The sequence below is a fragment of the Scedosporium apiospermum genome (assembly GCF_000732125.1).
Source record: "Scedosporium apiospermum strain IHEM 14462 chromosome Unknown SEQ_SAPIO_0077, whole genome shotgun sequence".
Taxonomy (NCBI): Eukaryota; Fungi; Ascomycota; class Sordariomycetes; order Microascales; family Microascaceae; genus Scedosporium; species Scedosporium apiospermum.
The window spans coordinates 374,479-395,995 of NW_015971778.1; the positions used below are offsets into that span (position 1 = coordinate 374,479).

At 53.0% G+C, this 21,517-nt stretch overlaps 7 protein-coding genes across 7 annotated transcripts; 2 read left to right on the plus strand and 5 right to left on the minus strand.

The window, feature by feature from the left end:
- Positions 1–1,481: 1,481 nt before the first annotated feature.
- Positions 1,482–2,249, minus strand: SAPIO_CDS1765 (uncharacterized protein; the record flags this gene model as incomplete). The annotated part of the gene is made up of 4 exons (XM_016784954.1): positions 1,482–1,727; positions 1,803–1,843; positions 1,902–2,082; positions 2,175–2,249. 4 exons carry the CDS (start codon positions 2,247–2,249, stop codon positions 1,482–1,484), a joined length of 543 nt encoding a protein of 180 aa, XP_016645251.1.
- Positions 2,250–4,944: 2,695 nt separating this feature from the next.
- SAPIO_CDS1766 (uncharacterized protein) lies at positions 4,945–8,028 on the plus strand (the record flags this gene model as incomplete). Its single annotated transcript, XM_016784955.1, has 2 exons — positions 4,945–6,217; positions 6,278–8,028. 2 exons carry the CDS (start codon positions 4,945–4,947, stop codon positions 8,026–8,028), a joined length of 3,024 nt encoding a protein of 1,007 aa, XP_016645252.1.
- Positions 8,029–8,424: 396 nt separating this feature from the next.
- On the minus strand, positions 8,425–9,864 carry SAPIO_CDS1767 (Protein BTN1; the record flags this gene model as incomplete). The annotated part of the gene is made up of 2 exons (XM_016784956.1): positions 8,425–9,662; positions 9,723–9,864. The coding sequence occupies 2 exons, from the start codon at positions 9,862–9,864 to the stop codon at positions 8,425–8,427; spliced, it is 1,380 nt and encodes a 459-aa protein (XP_016645253.1).
- Positions 9,865–10,591: 727 nt separating this feature from the next.
- On the minus strand, positions 10,592–11,898 carry SAPIO_CDS1768 (Actin filament organization protein app1; the record flags this gene model as incomplete). Its single annotated transcript, XM_016784957.1, has 2 exons — positions 10,592–11,190; positions 11,256–11,898. The coding sequence occupies 2 exons, from the start codon at positions 11,896–11,898 to the stop codon at positions 10,592–10,594; spliced, it is 1,242 nt and encodes a 413-aa protein (XP_016645254.1).
- Positions 11,899–13,779: 1,881 nt separating this feature from the next.
- On the minus strand, positions 13,780–15,519 carry SAPIO_CDS1769 (uncharacterized protein; the record flags this gene model as incomplete). The annotated part of the gene is made up of 2 exons (XM_016784958.1): positions 13,780–14,757; positions 14,845–15,519. The coding sequence occupies 2 exons, from the start codon at positions 15,517–15,519 to the stop codon at positions 13,780–13,782; spliced, it is 1,653 nt and encodes a 550-aa protein (XP_016645255.1).
- Positions 15,520–16,824: 1,305 nt separating this feature from the next.
- Positions 16,825–18,231, plus strand: SAPIO_CDS1770 (putative golgi transport complex component cog5 protein; the record flags this gene model as incomplete). Its single annotated transcript, XM_016784959.1, has 2 exons — positions 16,825–17,228; positions 17,292–18,231. 2 exons carry the CDS (start codon positions 16,825–16,827, stop codon positions 18,229–18,231), a joined length of 1,344 nt encoding a protein of 447 aa, XP_016645256.1.
- Positions 18,232–19,053: 822 nt separating this feature from the next.
- On the minus strand, positions 19,054–19,918 carry SAPIO_CDS1771 (Polysaccharide deacetylase; the record flags this gene model as incomplete). Its single annotated transcript, XM_016784960.1, has 2 exons — positions 19,054–19,498; positions 19,599–19,918. The coding sequence occupies 2 exons, from the start codon at positions 19,916–19,918 to the stop codon at positions 19,054–19,056; spliced, it is 765 nt and encodes a 254-aa protein (XP_016645257.1).
- Positions 19,919–21,517: the final 1,599 nt, after the last annotated feature.

Sequence of the window (21,517 nt, forward strand, 5' to 3'; positions counted from 1 at the left end):
AGCACTGCTCGAACGCATGTCAAGACGGAGTGAAAAAGGCACAGTATTTACCGACGTGCATCTGGAGCGCAGGGCCGTCCTTCAGCTCAGGGTAGTCACCCAAGCGAGTGAATTTTCTGATCAGATTCTGTATTCATTAGCCTCACTATTCCATGCCGAACGTTTGGGACATTGCCAGGCGGTTTTTCTTACGACGCAGTGAAGATCATGAGTTATCGAAAGCCTGCGGAGGGTAAGTCAACTAGCACGATCTTCTTAAATGGCACGAGGAAGATTTTGACACACAGGGATCGATGCTTACTGTCCCTTGTACAAGCCTAATCCCGGCTCGAAATAGAGGTTACCCCCTTTAAAGAGCCGCGCCTCTTCGGGGGTAATCCAGACTGTTACAGCTATGGATTGTTTTAAACGTATATTAGATTCTGGCCAACTCCAGCCTAGCTCGGGCATTGGGAATTTCCAATGAAGTGTCCTTACCAGGAAGGGTATCTTCCCAAGCCGCCTCAAGATCTGAAGACGGTTCTCCAAAGTAGTCGGGATACGAAAGAGGCCGAATCATGTCCCCGCTCTCGTTGTACACGAGTCTGGCATCGAAGAGTTTAGGCTTGTGGGTGGCTGGTAGCTCTTTCGTTGCGGGCTCTTGTCTTCCCGTTAGCAACATACGGACCGTGCAGACGAACTGAACCATGGACGGTGATTTTCCAGTGATAAACTAACCAAATTCGCTTTCTCTCCAAAAGGATGCACTCTTGCGATCCCTTGATTTTTCTATAGTCGTTGCACTAACACCTATCAAGACGCCAGGTGAGAGAGAGATAAGATGCAATATAAGGCCATAAATAGACGGGTGGACAGCTCCCCGAGTCTTCGTTTCATCGTCGTTGAGTAAGAGTGCCTCCTCTGACTGCCTCTCGGGGGTGGCATCGTGGTCACTGAAATTCCCTGCCTTGTCCATCCTCATGTAGATATTAGGCAGTCGGAGTGGTAAAGGAAACCGAAAATAGAACTGGAATGGATGGCCAATGCCGTCAGCCAGAGCTCCCAGAAAATTGCTGTAAACTCTCTGATAGAACTGGCAGGCGTCGGAACTGTTGACCGACTGGAAGCAAACGCCTCCAATAAAATGGAAAGCACAAACCTGCCTCTGGTGGGATTCCTGTAAGACGTACGGCATATGTGAAAGAATCGAATCCCGTTCTTGAAATAAGAACTAACGACGAAATGAACCATATTCGAAAATACCAAAGGTCTGAACTGGTAAAGTTTTTGGAACTGGCTTCTAAAATGGTGAAAAAAGAAGAAAAAAAATACTTGATTAATCGGAGGCCTGAAGAAAGAAGACAAAGACATCTGCTTCTGATGAAGTACTCTTATCCTAATCCGGGAGTTCTTTTCTTCCGGTTCCCATGGACTCAAGGGCCACTTCTCCGGATCAGGGAGAACTCTGTAAGCGCCCCTTGTTGCCCTTCGCGACCGTCCTATCAGGGATCTTCCTCCTCTTCGGGCTCTTCTTCCTCCTCCGGTGCCTCTTCCTCCTCTGGGACTTCTTCCTCGGGGACTTCTTCCTCCTCGGGGACGTCCTCCTCAGGAGCTTCTTCTTCTTCCTCTGGTGCTTCCTCCTCGGGAGCCTCCTCCTCAGGGACTTCTTCCTCGGGTATTTCTTCGGGAGCATCGGTAGGCTCAGCAGGGGCTTCGGGCTCACCGGTGGCCGTGGGAGCCGGTGTAGGCTGCAGTCATGTTAGCACATCCGTAGCCTCGAATCACAACTCTGGAACTTTCAGCCGTTTTTCGACACTGCATACCTCAGGACGACCAGTCTCATGGGTAATCGGGACACCCGCCTCTTTTGATCCATGTCAGCTTGCACGAAATCTTCATAGCTGTAACGCGTAATTTCTCACCTTCACAGAGGCCAACAACATACGCGAGGATAGACTCGATATCTTCCTCCTCACACTGGGAGTATCCGCAATCCCTCAGGGTGTCACCCGCCTGCTTGCTGGCGCAGAGGCACTCGAGGTCACGAGCGTTACGGCATCCTCCCTCACGACCGGCAGCGATGGCCTGCCGGATGCAGGTTTCCTAGACAGAGAATGCATGTATCAGCCGAGTGCCGTCATGGGTGGTGTAAGTGTATAAAGGTGTTTGTGTTTCCTCTTCCCTGGGAGACGTACAGCGCACTCGGTAAGCTCCTGCGCGGCAACGGCCGCCAGGAAGGCAGCAACACTAAGGATACTAAAGGTCTTCATTTTGGCGGGTGAGTTTCCAGGACTGGTCGGCAAGAAAGACCCCGATATCTCGAATGGGAATTTCAGTAATGGAGAAAAATGAGGGGAACGAAATAAAAGGGAACAAGGAATGTTTAAATAGACTGGCCTAGTCGACAGCACATCGAAATCGCAGTTAATATATTCTCTATATTCTTCTTCGCCAGCTTCCTGGCTTCGGATCTGCTTCCACCTCCCGCCCCGGGTTCGGCCAGCTCAGTTCGATTAGCCACCCTAGTTTACAGTCTACTATATCCCATGTCAGCGGGTCCGTATTTCTAACGCCCATCCCCGGAATGTTCGACGGCTAATTCGTTTTGCATCGCACACATATTCGCTAATTCCTCGCTTCTGGTGAAGAGCTCGGTCAGCCCGCCCTTCGCGGGTCTTTTTAAAGTGCTCCGGAGCGGGGTTCGCAACCTCAAGCTCGACACTAGCTCCACATCATCTCGCTTAGACCTTTACAGCTTCCACGATTACGAGTCGCCAAAAGGTGAGGAAGCATAGGTATAGCTCACACGGGAAGCATCGGAGACCGAGGTGGTAGAGAAGAAACCGAGCCACGGTTACCCATGAGGTGCTACACTGGCATTCGTATTGGTCCATTCCGTACGGCACCGATATTGGCCGACGAGATACATCCCACTCATTCTATAGTGTCGAGTAAAGCCTTTCGATATTCAAGCGAGGAACTAAAGGGATCTGCGACTATGGGTGCCAGGCACCATACCAATCAGATCACGGGGAGACGCCGTGCCGGCCACACTGCATCCATCTTGTGGAATCGATACGTAATGCAGTTGGGAAGTTTATTAATCCTATGCAAGGAAATCCATGTTGGAGCCGGGACTTAGCCATGCACCTCTCTGTTACAAAAAACTCGCATCTACGTGTGTGACTTGCCGTCTTTCGCTGGGGGTTAGGAATCTCCCCGACATTCGTTCATACCTACAACACACCTTGACTTGCTTCGTGAAACTCATCTATAAGAGATTTTGTTCGCCAGTGATGTATTCTCCACGTTCCGGGCAGCCCGGGTGAGACCCGAGACCGGGGATGGAGCGGAGAGGGAGATGAAGGACGGGAGAGATCAAGGGAGGGGAGATGTCGGGATCGTTATCTTATCTGATGATCTGATAATCTTTTCCCGGCTCGCCTGTTTACGAAGTAATTTGGGATGGAAAGGTTGGGACAAGGAATAACTCGGCACATACACACCTCGGTATGGATCCGGGCTCGGCGAGCAGGTTACTTCAAGCTAGCAGACCGATTGCGGAATGGATGTGAATTACTGGCTTGAACTTTACACCTCGCACGCACACCATCTACCTCACTGGATGTCGGCAATGATCCCACGATGAATCACCTGCTGTGTTATAACAGCTTGACCCATGACCCAGCACCTCCTCCTCCTCCTGAAAGCCTGAGCCTGTGGCAGGGGTAGGGGTTTTGATCTGACAGGATTCAAAGTTTCCTTCGTGGTTTCAACAATATCCACGCTGAGCGAGACGTCTCGCTCAGCGAGTGAATCAGTGAATGAGAGACAGACTGCGAGCGAAGAGAGCGTTTCGCCTGTAGGGGCAGGGAGATGCAAGCCACACTTTTTGCTCCGCATCTACCATCGCGAGAACGAAGGAAAGCTTTGTCCCGTATCGCTTTAGTCTGGCTAGAATGCGGCGGTGGTCTCTTTAAGCCGGCTGTATAATACCGGCTGTTCTCCTTCAATCTGGCCGATACGGATAAACTGGGAAACTCGAAGCACACAGGGATCCTAATGGCCGCCTGCTCGTTTCCTTCTAAGCTTTTACGCCTCCCGATTTTGATTCATTACAGGCTTCACCGTCTTGTCTTCATCGAAATATCAGAGGACTGGAGGCGTCGCGACTAGCACTTGAAAACCTTTGGTGTGAGGATGAGGGCCTTCATATCGCCCCTCCGTCCTAGAGCCCGTTGCTAACTCTCTCACTGCCGAAGAATTTTATATCAGGCCTGTCGCCCTATTGGCGCTCTTATAACCGACATATTTACTCACGGGCATGCCAAGGGCATCCATATAACTACGAATACCGCTCCATCTTTTCCCAGACTTTAGCTTCCTCAGCGCAGTTCCCAACTGCTTTCGCCCAGCAGAGAATAAAAGACGGCCGGCCGGGAGGATGGAGAACACAGCCCGGAAATCGGATTAATAAAAGCTCATCTCTAGTTCGTGGAAAAACTAATTCCTCTGCCATGTCCGCTCCGTTCTCAGGAACCGTTAGCCGTGTGGAATCGTGGGTTTGAATGGCCCAAGAGAGAGCGTGGCTTGAGGATAAATGGGATCGCCATTGGTATTTAATCTGGACATATGAACTTATCCGGAACAATCTCTCTCCCAAGACTTTGAAAATTTACTTCTCAATCTAGACCACGGGGAACGGGGTCATTCATTTCCAAAACGAGCCATGACAAGCAGGAGTTGAGATTATAATACAATACAGGAATGGTGACCCTACTCTTTTTAGACGATGTTCTTGCTCAGCTCCAGGGCGTCTGTCTGTTCCGGGGGTTTGTTCTACACGTTCTTTTAAAGGGCGTCGAAGCAAGTGTGTGAGAAATACACACGAGTCGTTCATTTCGACGTCTCGAGTTATCACGCTCCCGACCCTTCTACCGAGCGTCCGTTGAAATCGACGTAAAGATGTTTGGCGGTCTCCGCCTGGCTGCGACTGTGGCCCTGGGCCTCGTCGCATCCTTTCCTGGAACCCTAGCTCAGAATGTGACGGTCCCCAACTGGCTCATCTTCGACGCCGAAGCCGACGGTCTCCAACTCGCAAGCGCAGGAAAGCCCCCAACACTCTTCGTCTCAGCCGACGACTTCACTGGCGTAAAGAGGGCCACTGACGATCTCGCCGAGGACTTCAACCGTGTCCTCGGCACCAAAGCCACCGTCTCGGATACCAAGACTCTCCCCGAAGCCGGATCCCCCCGCATCGTTATCGGGACCATTGGGAAATCGGCGCTCGTCGACGAGCTCATAGCCGCCAGCAAGGTCGACGTTTCCGAAATTAAGGGAAAATGGGAATCGTACGTCGCCCAGGTCGTAAGCAACGACGCCGATGAGCCCGTCGCGCTCGTCATTGCCGGCTCCGACATCCGCGGGACAATCTTCGGCATCTACGACATCTCCGAGCAGATTGGCGTGTCTCCTTTCTACTGGTGGGCTGACGTGAACCCCACGAAGCGCGAGTCCATCGTCGCTCCCCTGACGCCTAAAGTCGCCGGACCACCCTCCGTCAAGTTCCGGGGCATCTTTCTCAATGACGAGGCTCCTGGTCTGACAAACTGGGCGGCTGGAAACTACCCGCGAAGCCAATATGGAAACCCTTTCAACTCGGACTTTTACGCCCGTGTTTTCGAGCTCATCCTCCGTCTCAAGGGTAACTACCTCTGGCCCGCCATGTGGAACTCCATGTTCTACCTCGATGATCCCAAGAACGGCCCGCTCGCCAACGACTTCGGCATCTTCATGGGCACGTCTCATCACGAGCCCATGGCCCGCGCTGATAAGGAGCAGGGCCGCTTTTGCCAGGGCAGTTGGGACTGGGGCAGTAATCGCAACAATGTCCAGAAATTTATGACGGAGGGCGTGGACCGCGCCAAGGACTGGTATACCATCTATACGGTCGGTATGCGAGGAAGTGGAGATGCTGCCTCGGCGACGCTTAACTCGCAGTCCATGGAGCAGGTCATCAAGTTCCAGGAGTCGACGCTCCAGTCTGTTACCGGCAAAGACTTGGTTGATATTCCGCACTCTTGGATGATGTACAAGGAAGTCCCAGGCTATTGGCAGAAGGGAATGGATGTTAGCGATACAGTGACTCTCTGCTGGACGGATGATAACCGCGGAAATATTCGACGAATTCCTACAGCTAAGGAGAACCAGAGATCTGGAGGTTCTGGGATGTACTACCGTAAGTTTTCTTCTGAATTTCTTCTCTGGATTCCTTTTCATAGTCCTAACGATATCGTAGACTTCGACTACGTCGGCTCACCAAGGAACTACAAATGGATCAACACAATGCAAAACCAAAAGACCTTCGAGCAAATGCACCTCGCCTACGAAAGAGGCATCGACCGCATCTGGATCGTCAACGTCGGCGACCTCAAACCGATGGAGCTTCCCATCTATCACTTCATGTCCATGGCCTACGACATGTCCAAGTTCCAGGACCCCGCCTCCACCGACAAGTGGACGCTAGAATGGGCCGCGCGCGAGTGGAACGCTGACGTGGCCGTCGAAACGGCCGACATCATGAATAAGTACGGTATGCTCTGCGCGCGGCGCAAGTACGAGGATCTAAGCATCTCGCCCTTCGCTTTCCACGCGACTAACTACGACGAGGCTGAGAAGAACTACAAAGAATGGGAGGATCTCGTCGTTCGCGCGCAGGCCGTGTACGACGCTTTACCCGAGGACGACCAGGTCTCATACTTTGAGATGGTCCTTCATCCCGTCCTCGCCGGCAAGACCGTATTTGAGATTTACTCCAAGGCTGCCATCGGTGCCCGGTATGCTAGGGAGCACAGCTACCGCGCTGACGAGATGGCGCAGGAGGCCAGGGACGCTTTCGAGCAGGACAAGGCCATCACAGCGCGGTTCCACGGTCTTCTCGGAGGAAAGTGGAATCGTATGCTCGAGCAGACGCATATCGGATATAACAACTGGCAAGAGCCCGCGCAGAACTCGATGCCTCCGCTGACCACGGTCGGAGGTGGAGGCGGTGGTGGGTTCGGCGGCGGGTTCGGCGGGTTCCCTGGTGGCGGCGGCGGAGGTGGAGCAGGAGGTAGTGGTAAGCTCCTCGGTATCGGCATCCAATACTCCGACAACAACGCCGCCACCGATGCCGCGACCATCACATTACCCCCCTTGAACCAGTACATGTCGCCCGACGAAGACCGCTACATCGACGTCTTCATGCGCGAAAAGGGATCCCTCTCCTACACGATCAAGTCTAACGCATCCTACGTAACCGTAACCAACGACTCCGGTGACATCAGCACCGACGGCCCCAGCTCCCGGTCCCGCTCCATCATAACCGTCGACTGGTCCCAAGCCCCCGAAGGCAACTCCGCAGCTGAGCTCACCGTCCAAGTTACCACCCCCGCCAATGCCCCTGGCTCCACCGTTATCGTCCCCCTCCGGAAGAAGGAAGCCCCGCCAGCCGATTTCGCCGGCCACGTCGAATCCGAAGGCGTTGTGTCTATCGAAGCGAACCACTTCTCCTCCGTCACCGAAGGCGCCAACAACGCCAGCTACGCCGTCATCCCCAACTACGGCCGCACCCTCGCCGGCATCAAGCTCTGGCCCGTCACGACACCGAGCCAGGACCCCGCCACCGGCGCAGCCGTCACTTTCCCCTTCTGGACGTACACCCAAGCGGCCAACGTCAAAGTCACCGTATACCTCTCTGCCTCCGAAAACGCCGACTCTGAACACGCGAACCGGTATGCCGTCGCCATCGATGCCGGGAACCCTACCGTCGTGCAGCCGACGCCCTGGGCTTCGGACGCGGGACAGGAACCGCCCGGTTGGGATAACGCCGTTACGAGGAATGCGTGGATCAAGGATTCGCAGCTCGGAGCGCTGAGTCCGGGGAAGCATGAGTTGAAGCTGTGGTTGTTGGAGCCGACGATGGTGGCGACGAAGATTGTTGTTGATTTGGGTGGTGTCAAGGCTAGCGAGCTTGGTCCTCCCGAGAGCTATAGGGTTGTTGGTGAGTGATGGAAAAACGCCAAGTGGAAGTGGTGCTCGTTTGCGTGGACGGACTAGCATTCTGCATATGGTAGCGTAGGCTCTTGTATCAATGTAATGACTACGGATTCGGTTCTGATGGGTGGTTATTGTGGTTCATCTTGAATTGCACCACAAAGTACATTGTTGACTCTCAGTGATGAGAGACTTGGAGTACTTCAACTCCCTTGACGTTTTGAAGATCACATCCCGGCAAAGGGGATGAAAGAAGAACCATAAATCTTCTTTATGACATAACCTCGTGAAAAAGCAAAACGAAGCGGTTATACAAACGCCGGCCAGGGGAAGCCAGACGGGAGAACCAGTAGATGGCTACTAGATTTAACCTTCCAGACCGCCCCCTTCTTCGGAAGAGTTTAGTCCCCCTCAGCCTCTCGAGGCCTGGATATTCCGACACCACTCCCTCCCCCGCGAAACCTGCCAATCGCAAAGCCACGTCTCAAGGAAGATACTAATCAACCCTGCAACACAAATCCCTCCACTATCACTAACACTCGTAGCACCCAAGCTAAACTCCCTATCGTGGGCGGGCACCTCCTCGAGGATATTCGCAAAGCAATTCACATAGACACCGCCGCCTAGCAAGCCCTCCCAAAAGATGATGATAAAGACAATATAAACGGATGGGATGAAGAAGAACATGGCGTGCAGCGCGAGGACGATGAGGTTTCCGAGCTGGAAGAAAGACGGGAGGTAGAGGTGGCGGATGCGGATGAAGGGCGTGGAGGAGCGGGAGATGAAGACGCCTAGTTGGTAGAGGAAGCCGTAGAAGGGGTAGAACTCGCGGAGCTCGCTGAAGGGCGTTTCTTTGAGGGGGAAGAGGAGGGTCGGCGCCACGCCTTGGTTGATCGTGTATTCGGCGACGTAGACGAGGAGCAGAGGCGCCATGTAGGGGACTATCAGGGCTTTGGTTCGCTGGAGGTGGGCCTTGATTCCCGATGGGTGGTGTTTGGGATGGGTAAGCGCCGAGTACGCCGTGGCGGCCACCGAGGGACCGGGGGCTAAGAGCGCCGACGACGCGGCGGACTGCGACAGTTGTTCCACCTCTTCCTCCTCGAGGTCGAGCTCGGGCAAGACGTCATACCCCTTTTGGCGTCCGGCGTGGAGAGGCCCATGGGGTAGAATGAGGAAGAAACTGATAAACATGATGCTCGGCAGTGCAGCGGAGAATAGCAACGTAGTCCGAACCGAAAAACCAATCCAATCCGTCATTAACACGTAGAATCCCGCGCCAATGAGCCCCGCCGCGCCCGTTCCGCTGCCCCAGCCCGCGAGGCTCACGTGGCCGTAGTAATGGGTCAGTCCGAGGAAGCTCAGCTCTCCACCGCCACTGCTCAGAGATGCCAGCACCACACCGATCATTTTCACCGCGACTGGCTTGTGTCCTGGCATAAGAGCCACGAGTAACATGCCCCCCGTCGACAGGGCGATGAACACGAGTATCCGAAACCAGTACGGCACCTTGTGGATGAAGTATGGCGCGATCAATTTCGTGAGGAAGGACGGCATGACGTCGGCGAGTAGAACGACGCCCTTGGGGACATTTCCGACGAGGTCCTGGGCGGCGGAGAGGATGATGACGTAGAGGACATTATTGATGAGACCTTGGAAAGGCCAAAATTAGCGAACGTTCCCAAATTTGCGGCAGCAGAAATGCGACATACCAAATAGCCAAAACGCAACGACGACGGCGACGTCAAGGTTCGACAGAAGAAGCTGAATCCGGGCCCGATACACAGCCCATGACGAACCGGGGGTCCCTGGCATGGGCAGAAGCCCCGACGAGGAAGGAGAGCGGCCTGTCATCTTTGGATCGAGTCGGAGGGGAACCGAAGTCTGACGTCGAACAGCATCAGGTTCGCCGAGCCGTTGGCATAGCAAAGTGTCGACCCTTGATATGGACTGGACCCCGACTTGGATGTGGTCGTGTGCTGTCTGCTGACGTCAAGTGTGTTTCGCTAGAACTTACAAGGGATGAAGTTAGTGTCGTCCAGTCGGTTTGAGACGGGGAGGTTTTGCAGTGGACAGATACGAGATAATGCTAGGGACAATCGATAAGAAGTACTGTGACTTTCTTCGATGGGTGTTGAGTGGGGAGGAAATACTGTACTCGTCGGATCGACGACATAACTGGTTATATATGTCCGCTAGTGTTAGCGCCTAACCGGACAATCTGGTGATTTGTACCGGTACATATCCCCCCTAGTCAATGCGCTAGGGAGAATCCACTTTTGCGGTGTCCACAGTGTCAGTTTGTACTTCTTACTTCTTGTCGTCTCCCCGAACCGGCTGGTGATGTTGACACACTTTGAAAAAGCAACACTCAAGTGTATTCCAATCCCCGTTCTCTATAAAAATAGCTATATTACACTGGTGAAACCATTCCCCCCCATTCTCAAAAGCCAGTTCATGTACGAAGTAATGTCGACTAGAGGACAAACGGATCACCAGCCCGCAGGGTATTCCAACCAACGCCAGCAACGCCAGCAACGCCAAGATAACCATCAATCTATCAATCCACCCAGGAACCATTTCAATTTCGACTAATCACGTCCTGAAGAAACGGTGGGCACTCTTCGGGGTCTTCAAATACGTGCCAAACCTCCTTCGGAATTCCCTTGAAAGCTACGTCGAACCTCTCCTTGGCATTCTTTTCTTCGATGCCCACAGAGGAGATATCCGTCGCCTTGCGGATCAAGATGCACTTAACCCAGCCGGGGTACAGACGATATAGCTCTCCGTAGGCTTCGGGGTCGGACTGCGTGGAGTCGCCCACCAGGATCATCTTTCGCTTGGGGAACCAGCCGTGGATCTTGGCGAGTCGCTCGGACTTGTACTGTTCGGTGCCCGTAGTCAAGGCCCTGAGAAGGCCGGCAATGGTCCTCCAGCTCACTTCGCGCAGGAGAATGGCCCCGGGAGGGTAATAATTGTTTCGGAACTCTCGAAGGAACGGGTACAGGTTGTAAGGCGAGGCTGAGAGGTAGAACCACGGCGTGTCTTCGGGAAGCATGGATTTAATCGTAGCGAAGAGCTCGGGCATGCCTCGAATGGGCCGCGGTTCGTTGATGAAAGTCTCTCGGAGAATACCGATTGGGTCGTTGGTCAGAGTGACTTTGATCGTGTCGTCGACATCTTATCAACGTGTTAGTACAGAACGCATTAATTCGTAGTCAGATTATGATGAGAAAACCACATACCGGAAACGACAGACCATCCCTCTGGCTCTGAAAAGTACGTCCAAGAGGACAGGATGCCAGTAATACCGTTCGACACAACCGCCTTCGTCCTCGTAAGCGCTCCAGGCGTACCAGTCGGTAGCTTCACGAGATGACCGGCGATACCGTTTGGGCCAGTGGGTCCCAGAATAAACTGCTTGTCACCATGGGCTGCAAGCAGCTTCCTTCCGGGGCGAAGATCCCACACAAACGGCAATAACCTCTCTTCCAGCGTCTCGAACTCGTGGTCTTCGTCTGCGAGCCCAATAATGCGCGCAATCACGGCCACGAGATCGACGAGCTTTTCCTTGGACTCTTTTTCAAATACTGCTGTGACAAACTCGGCTTGCCAGCTGCTGAAGAGGCCGGGCTTGAAGGCAACGTTGTCGAGCATCCAAACGACATCGCCGTATGTGACCTGGCGCGCAAGCGGGTTTCGGCTCCCCAGATGAGAAAATAGGGCGGGGACGTTGAGTAGCTGAGCGGGTAACGAGGCTTGTACTTTTATTACGGGGAGGGCGGCTTCTGTTTCGTCGAAGCGTCGGACTTTTCTTGCTTTGGCCTGCATTTCGTCGGCGGATAGCTTAGCAGCCCAAGAATCGGATCTTGCAGCGGAGGACGCCATGGTGCTGGTCGGTTTGAGGTCACCTAAAACACTATATATGATGGGGGAGTTGGGATTGTACGAATGGGCAATGACGCCGAGAAAGCCTAGGCAGACAGCTGAGACAGTGGAGGAAAGTTGAGAAGTCACGAGCGTGGAAGGAGGGAGGGCGAGATGGGCAAGTTATAAGGCTGCGTGATTGTGGAAGGTGGCAGTGTCATACAGGAGGTTGCACCACGAGGATATCGATGACGGAGAAAGTTTCCGAAGTGGACAGGGGTCGAGGACACACTCACGCAATATTACTGATTTTGATCACTTAGGTAAAACAGGGGAAGCCAGGCATGCGACATCACTTCCAGGCCCCTCGGACGCTAGGTTCGTCCAGGGCAAGCTGACGACCTCAATAGTCTGAGAACTTGACAGGGTTCAGCGCAGCGCGCAGCTTGATCAAGACCCCGGCCAGGCCAAGCCTCGAAGCCTGTCAAGGTGGGCATCACAACAACATTGAACACTTCTCGTAGCTCTCTGAGCGGACGTAGATTAAATGCCTTGGGGCCCCAAAGCCACGTGGACTGACCTTTCCTTCGTTCTTTGGCAATCATAGTGACGAAATGTCTAGGGTCAGCAGGCGCAAGTTGATGAGAGCTGAACCAGGCGGAGGGACGTCCCTGGCAAATCAGGGACGGTGAAAGGCCCGACTGCCCCCGACTGGCTGGCGGTGACCTGCAGCCAGTGACGTGAGCGTGACCCGGTTTGGGCGATCGGCATTGGGCGGAATCTGGGGCAACGGTGAGGGCGTCCTGGTTGCAACGGCTAGTCCGATTTGGGAATCGAGGCGACAAGCCCACTGGTCGCCCTTGTCCTCGTGGCTTCCTCCAAAGGCAACGTGGGAAGTCGATGAAGCAAGACAAAAAAAAAAAGACTTCAGAGCACGAAGCACAATTGTTTGAACTTGCATTTCTCCAGAGCTGCATTGTTCCATTTCATTTGTGAACTCACTTTGCTGACAATGAAATAAGCGTCTTACATAACCTCGGGACATTCCCCAATGCAGGTCGAGGTTGCCCCAGATTGCTGCCTGCTTCCCACGAAAGCAATATCCTATCATACATCTGGATCTTCAATTTCTTCAACTCTTGCTTACACGATGCGCGAGACACATCGGCATCGCCTGTTATGTCTTAGGCGGCCGATTTGGATAAAACTTTAGACGGCTTCCGTACAGCGCAGCACGCCCGTTCCCGCTCCCGTTCCCGGCTCTGTCGTAATACCTATGGAGGAAGACGGGCTCCCATTCAATCTCTCGACATCTCAGGACTCTGTTTCTCTGAACCCTTTCCCAGGGCGTAGTTATCATACACTCTGCTTCTTCCAGTGTAAATCACCCCGAGCCATCGTGGATCAAGATTGAATCTTTGAGGGTTTTCAAGGACTGGAGCCGGATAGGGCTGCATCACGTACCTAAAGAATGCGGATACTAACAAAATAAAATAAAATGGGTAGTTTTTCCTTTTTTATATTTTTATTAACCTAGTCTAACTTGCCCAAAAAGAAGGATGGCCGTCACAAATCATTGATACATCAGAGAGCGAGATGGCAGCGTTAAGCAAAGTCCGTAACAATAACCTCCCATCAGCAAAAAAAGCCCCAACGCCGCCATCGTGATAATCCTTAGAACCCTCGAAAGGCCCACATCCCCGCCTTTAAAATTTGAGTCTACACCGTAGCATGTTGTCTAGTTCCCCCCCTTGTCATTCTATAGTTGACGTGGTGTGTTGTTGACTGCCTTGAAGGAGCACATGCTCCTCGAACACCTTGTCATAAATATTGGACCTTAGCCCTTTATATACGCTCGGCAAAGTCGCCAGATCCTCGCGAGTAGTATTGACGCTGTACCGTTTATATATCCAGCATGCTCTTAACGCGCTGAGGCTTTCCGTTAGCCATGTCGACGGTGCTATCGCTATTGGTGGTCATCCTGCTAGCGCGTCTCGTAGTTTCGTCGTACGATGGCGGCGGACCATCCAAAGTCAGCTCAGCTTCCCGCTCCTCTCGCGAGGGCGTCGAGCTCTCGGCGTTGGGGAAAAGCAGGCTAGCAGCATGTTGCAACGTCCTTTCCGCCCGACGTCGTTCAGACTTGCCAGCGTAAGGCGTGAACGTGGATGCCCGATTGGCTGTGACAGTCGAGCCGGAGATTGTCGATCCATTCTGGCTCGCGTCGTCAGCGAAAGGATCTTTCTTGGCAGGATCCTTGAGGGCCGTGCCGTCGTCCTTCACGCCGTCCTTGCCGTCCTTGCCGTTGACCTCAGCCACATTCCTGGCAATGATGTCCCTCATGTGCATCGAGTGCCCGCCGTGGATACGTCGCCACCAGGAAGGCTTGGGTACGATTCCGAGCTCGCGGTTGATGTCTTCTCCCCTCTGTCGTCTCTGGCGCAGGAGCTCACGGTCTTCATTGGGAGTAGCGAGACCGTGGGCGCATTGAACGGCGAGGATGAGGAGGGAGGGGAGATAGCCGCCAATGTAAATGGAGACAACGTTTCCAGTGGCATTCAGCGGCGAGACGTCGAAATCAAAGGCACACAGAGCCTGGAAGGCAATTACGACGAGGGCGAGAGGGAGGATAAGCGCGAATCGGAGAGGCATCGCAGTGAAGAAGTCGAAAATCTTTGCAACCATTCCCGAACGACGCGCTTTATAATGCTTAATGGAGTGGAAGGCGGAGATGACAATGGTAATCCAGCAGACCAAAAGGCAAAAAGCCGCGACCTTGAATCTCGTGTCTGTCGCCGCAGGCTTCGCCCTAATGAGGGTCTGCTCGGGCGAGCGTTGCAGTTGGATACTGGTCCACGAGCGCGGAACAATGAGGAAAAAGTTCTAATGGAAGCAAGGTTAGCGTGAACACACGCCAAACGCACGTCAATTGAAATTAGGGCGAGGGAGGGTTCCTTGTTTCAAACATACCAGCCACCACCACAAATAGAACCACAGGGGAGCGTAAAACTCAAACTTGGCTCTGGGATCATCATCCTTCAAGGCGTAGATGTCGGCGTCGCTGATTTGCCTCTCACACCAGCTTCCCCAGTGACGAACGGCTTCCCAAACCAGAGCGATGATTGCCATCTGCATCAAGTACCAGAAAAAGACGGTCAAAATGATGGGAATCTGCATGACATAGTAGCGCTCGACATCAATGTTGGTGAAGAGACTGATGAGAGCGAAGGCGCAAACCATCGAGCCCCAATACCACTGCCACCTACGGCTGATTGGGAAATAGCGTTTCGTCTTGGGCAAGAAGAGGCGGCCGTGCTTGCGCAGGTTGACGATGATGAAGACGAGACAAAGCGCGAAGAGGGGAGCGAAGGCAACGCCGGTCTTGCCGCGGGCGCCGACGGGATTGAGCGATCTGTAGCACGAGGTCGAATTCACAAAGGATCCATTGGGGTAGACGTAGGCAGCGGCATACGGCTCGAAAGCGAGGTAGCACTTAGTTCCGTTGGACAGAGTCTGGTTCTGGAAAAGGTGATACTCGAACTCCCGGAGAGTATCGAGGTCGAGGTGACCGCCGCCAATTTGGGTGTCGGTGTCATTGTCACCAGGAGGAAAGGGGATCGTGCCCCAGATGTCCAAGTCAGACATGGTGATGATGGTGGTGGTGTTGACCGCAGCGGGCGAGTATCAGATGTAGGTGCGGGTGACCATATGATATTGTGCGATCTTGCAGCTTGGAAACCGACCCGTGAAAGCCAAGAAACAAGAACGAGAACGAGAACGCGAACGCAAGGATTGCCAAAGATCCAATCAATGTTGGAAAAGCGTCCCTGTTCTCATCCCGTCAACACAACAACTCGGAAGTGAGAGGAGAAGCCAAGAAGGAGAAAAGGCTTTACTAGGCGAGCGCGGAAGAAGGGAAGAGAAAGGTGTAAGAGTAAGAAAATGAGGTGAGGCGAAGGATCAATTGAATACTACTCATGGTCTGGTCACCAACAACCATGCCACGGATAAGACGGAGGTGGAGGAGGCGGCGGGACAAATGGACGCAGCAAGTTGAGAGAGACATCAACTGAATGTGTTTTGCGCTATTTTGATGAAGTCCCGACCGTGCCGAAGACGCTAAAAAAGCTTGCTTCCCTTCCTGGTCGGACCTGCCGCCCAGTAATATCGCCGCCACGAGACTTGGTAATGGCGCTCGACCGTGGAAAGGTACGAAATACTCGCATATCTACTTCAGCGGAGCACCATCACGTCACGGTTCCTCAGGTATCAATTGACGCATGGTCATGTCACTGTCAGTGAGCATTGGTTTTGCGCGTGGCTGAAGACGTTAAAGTTTCCATTTCTGATCAGCAGGAATGCAAAATGCAAAAATATATCTCAACGACATCCATAATAGTAGAAGAAAAAAAACTGCTCTTGAATGGAAAATCTCGATCTGATAATCCCGAGCTGTGCCATCGTTAATTGTCTCCACTTCGTATCTCTGTTAATCCCAATTCCCTCGACTTGACCCAGGCTCAAGCTCTGGGAAAGTTCCGAAGAACACGAGAGGAACACCACGTTAACCCGAACAATTGAACCAGGTGTAACCAGATGTTTAGTGGGACCTAGCAATACATTGTAGTTTACCCCTCCATTATCATGCATCCAAGTTTGAGCTCGTTCAAATTGTTGCATTCAATTCTCTCTCTACCCCACAACACTGGGTCTCCTAGGATGTACCATTGTACCAGCCTTCTCCACACCACACAGAACCACACAAACCAAGCTTCACGATCCTGTCCGAAAGAATACGATTGATACGACCATCCTCACCGAAAGATCGGCATATGTCCACCGACCCGTCGAAGTGATTATTTCCTGCTGCGAACTCAATTCATCCGATCCACCTAGCTCTCGCTTCTCCTTCGCATTCCCCTCTGGTTTCCCAACCACCTGCCGCCCACAATGGCCACCACCGAGGAGGAAGAACCCTCCTACATTGACTTCGATACCTTCCTAGCCCCCGACTTCAACGCCAAATCCTTCGCCAACTCCCTCGTCCTCTTAACCAACAACCCCAACGACCTCCCGCTCGACCTATCCACGCCTCTATCGAGGGTCCTCTTCGATATCCAGGAGATCGACTCTCACATCGACGTGCTGACGACGAGATCAGCCATCCCCCTACTCGAGTATACACGCGAGCAAAACGAAGCTAGCAAACGCATCATCACAGAGCTAGATTCCCACGTAAAGAGCTTGAACGATAGCTACCGCCAGCTCGAGAAGGAGGTCATCGACAGGCACGCCGAAGCCGAAGAGGTAAAGGTCGTCGCCACGCGCTTGTGGGAGACTCTTCGGCTAGGTCGGTCAGTCAGTCGCTGTTTGCAACTTGGTCGGCAGCTAGAAATACAACATGGCGAGATATCCAGTTCCGGAAGCACCAGCGGCATTTCGTCTACTGCTGCAAATAAAAAGGACGATCACAAGGCGCTCATGCGGTGTTCCCATACAATTTTACTACTCCGCGAAGTCATGGAGCGAAACAAGCCGGGCGAGGAAGGTCACGGCCTCGACAAGGTAGATGTCATCCGCAGCTTGCGAGAAGCCGTCATCGCGCCCATAGAGCGATCGGTCCGCGAAACGGCGGAGCGGATCCTCCGAGACTTCAACATTCCCGACTCCGCCACCTTCAACCAGGTCGACGAGGCAAAATCCCGTCTTTTGTCGGCACTTTCTACCTTATACCTCCTGTCGCCTATGAACTGGGAAAAGCCTGAAAAATGGACCCCGAAGTTCCTCCTCCAATCTCTCGAAGCCTACCTGCGGTCTAGCCTCCAGACGAGCGCCACCACGTTGGGGCGGGCGCTAGGCCAGTTGCCGACTTTGGACCGAGCACTCGCCGAAGTTGCGGCCAAGTGCCAGAACATACTCGCACTGGAGTTTGTGCTAGACACAACCAAGGCGCCTCCTCACCCACTGCTCCAGTTCCACCCTGCCATTGCTAGCAATACCACCACCACAACTACCACTGTCGCCTCCTCTCAGCAGAAGCAGCAGAACCTACTCCAGCCCTTACTAGCATACCTGGAGACGGGGTCGCTGGCTTCGTATTTCTGGAGGTCGCTGGCAGGCAGCATGGTGACGCGGGTACAGGAGATTTCGACCCGCGGCGGTGCTGTCACGAGGACGCTCAAGGCAAACAAGGCGAATGTGGGCGAGGCGATTCGGGAGTGCGTTATTAAGGGATCGAAGTTGCCCAGGGCACTAGCAACGTCTAAGCATAGGAAGGGTGCGAAGCCCGAGGAGGGGAAGTGGGAGAGGGAGATTGCCGTTATGGTGGGGAGCGTGGTGAATAATTTGGGGAGGTGATGGGGCAACTGGGATCTCGGAAGTTGATGAGGCAATGTGATGAATGAAACGGCGTTTATGCGTAGATCTAATTCAATGTTTAGAACGGATAGAGATACCCGGAAGACGGAAGTATGATGTCTTTGATAGCCGTGGTTAGAGAGAGCTCTGGAATAGAACTGCGAGGCCAGGCCGTTGTAAGCCAGTGCTACCCCGTCTGATTCGTCGAGCCATCACTTCGACCTTGTTACTTGAATTAGCCTCGGGAAATGTTTCAAAACCACACCTTATTCCATCCCAGGAATCTCTCACCATGAGGGATTATCCATCATGTATTTCGAAACGAGGAGAGTGAACCTTTGGGACAGACTCCACCTAAAACTTAAAAAGAGCTGCGTTATCCATTTCGAATGGTCCACCTATGAAATCATCTGGTGGTTCTAGATCCAGACATGCTTCTGGAGGGTTTTCCTGGCTGGTTTGCAAAGTCGTCCACATGGTGGTGCCAGAGATCCTTGGGATAATGCCCCAACTCAAACTTATACAGGAGGGAAGAGACAGAAAGTCACACCGAGTCAAACCTCTCCCGTAATTTCGTCTCATTCGTAACTCTGATTGAACTAGTTTATTTGCTGCTTCGCCCGAAAAATATTCATGGATATCGGATCAAAATATGTGCATACATGTGAGTGCATGTAATGATGGCGTCCCATATGTACATCCCACCGCGGATCACCCATCAATCACTCTCAGCTTCCAAGCCCTTCATGTTCCTTCTCCCAACCTTCTCATCTTCCCCCCCGAACATAGTCAACCAATTCCTCAAAACCTGCCCCGTCACGCTCAGCAAGTACTCTTCCCGGTCCCAGTAAAGTTCCCAGCTTGATACGCCCCATCCGGATCATCCAGACACTCCGCAACAGTAACCATTTCCAGATTATTCTGCTTCGCCCAATTAATAAGCCAAGGCGTAAGCTGCTGCACCGTACTAGCATACGTCTCATGCATGAGCGGGATGTGGCCGTTCCCGGCGGCGCCGGCCTGCTGGAAGGCATTCTGGCTCTGCTGGGCCGACCAGCCGTTCCAGTCCTGGGCGTCGACGTCGTCGGTGATGACCTTGTAGCCGAGCTGCTTCATGGTGGGGAGAACTTGGCCGCCGGTGGCGAGGTAGGGGGGCCGCATGTAGGCGGGTTTGATGCCGATGAGGTTGACGAGGGCTTCTTCGACGCGTTGCATTTCGGTGGTGAGTTGTTGGGCGTTCATGTTGCCGAAGGATTGGGGATGTGTCCTGGGTGAAGAGAAGGTGTGTTAGTCGGTTTTTGGGGGGCTTGGAGTCCCCTTTGGTTATGAACTTGGCATCACTGAGGAGCTTGTCTCGGGGTTCTTACCAGGTATGAGACGCAATTTGATGTCCAGACTCATAGGCCTTCTTGACAGCCGCCGCCTGGCCGTAGATACATCCATACAGGGTGCCCGTCCAAAAAAAGGTCGCCTTCGCTCCGCCCTTATCGAGGATATCGATCAGCTCGCCGGTGTATTGATATGGGCCATCATCGTAGGCGAGGGCAATGACGCCGGGCTTGGCGCACTTGGTGATGACGATGCCGGCTTCGGGGGCGCGCTTGATGACGCTGATTGGGTTCTCAATTGGGATGGCGGCCGTGGTGATGGCAAGGGCGAGGGTGGTTAGAAGGGAGTTTGCGAGCATTTTGGGTGTTTCTTCGGGGGGGAAAGGAAGGAGAGGAATGTGGAGAAGGTGAAGGAGTAGAGGAGGATGAGGCAGGAGGATGAGGCAGGAGGAGAGAGAAAAGAGAGAAAAGCCTGTGATGTTCTGTATAAAGTTCGCTACGACAGCGGGCATATATCAATATATCAATTGTTACATATGGACCAAGCTGTGGGCTCTTCTTCCTTTCCGTTTTACCTCTACTCCGGAGACAGCCCAGACCCTGGTCCCTCCCATGGCCGGCAAGATGAAGATCCCCACCTACGATCAACAAGTTATAATTGACCTGTACAAAGTAGTAGTTGGGTAAATTGCCGGTTAGAATGGGCCCTGCGTGAAACGGGCACGCGGGCGCGATGTGGCTAGAGGAACCAGGCAGTTGGTGGGTTGATTAATGTCTGTCCCTACTTGGTACGGCGAGTACGTCCCTGGCGGTGGATCAATGCTAAACCCGGCGGCCGGGCGGCGGACATTAAATGTACGTTGGGTTGCATTCGCCGCAGATCGAAGAGGGAGCGGAACAGAAGAGGAACAGAAGCGGGGTGGAAACGGGAACGATGAGACAGGATCGATCTGCTTGGGAAACGAAGAAATCGGGTCGTTTTGGGGCCAACGGCTGAATGGAGAGCAACCCCAAATGTTCAGTCTGATCATTGAACCACGATTAATACTCTATATTCTACCAGCAATTTGAAAAGCAGTGCAAGCCGAGGTATTATCCCGGAGACGAGATTCTGGGTCCATCAATAAAGTGCCCCGACCACGCATTGTGCACCTGGGGGCAGGCTATAACACTGACCCCGGGCCTTATTAGATTATAGCCGGATGGAAAAGACCATGGGGCAATGGTCGAGTGGTCAAGGTCAACCTCTTTTGCGGAGACGAGCAAAGGCCGGATCGGCGGAGGGTATTGTGGCCCAAACTCGACATCTACACAGAGCACTATTAACTTCGTTGCCTTGCTTTACATCTCCATCATCTAAGTCTCGATCGCAAGACGTCAAACGAGCACAAGCGCCGCAGGGGGTTCCGTTTCTATTGACCTCTAATGTCCAAGTCTGTAACTCTCCCCAAAGCCAACCCAAGCCAGGAAGAATAAGAGGTCTTATATCCTCCCCATTCACTTTAGCCGCAAGGGGAAGAACCAGGCAAGTCCAATATCCCTATATATAATTAAAGTTAATAATTTATTCCAGAACAATAATCTCGAGCCAGAGAAGGAGAAGGGGGAACAAAAAAAAAGAAAAAAGAAAAAAGAAAAAGAATTAAATTCTTTTTTCTTGCCTTTCCGCGCCTTACCTCCAGGCCCTTCCCCCTCCTACTTTTGGGGTCGCGCCTCCCGCTGGACCACTAGCTCGTCTAGATGGGGATGAGGGAAGAGGAAAGAGGGAAGAGGGAAGCAGCGACAGTGATGGTGATGGTAGGTATCGGGTGTTTGCTGTCTGCTGTTGGGTTGTGCAAAGTACTCTCCCTCTCCCTCTCCCTCTCCCTCTCCCTCTCCCTCTCCTTCTCCTTCTCCTTCTCCTTCTTCGACAGGTGTATATCTATTATTAAAGTAAATATTGATATAAGAAAAACTAC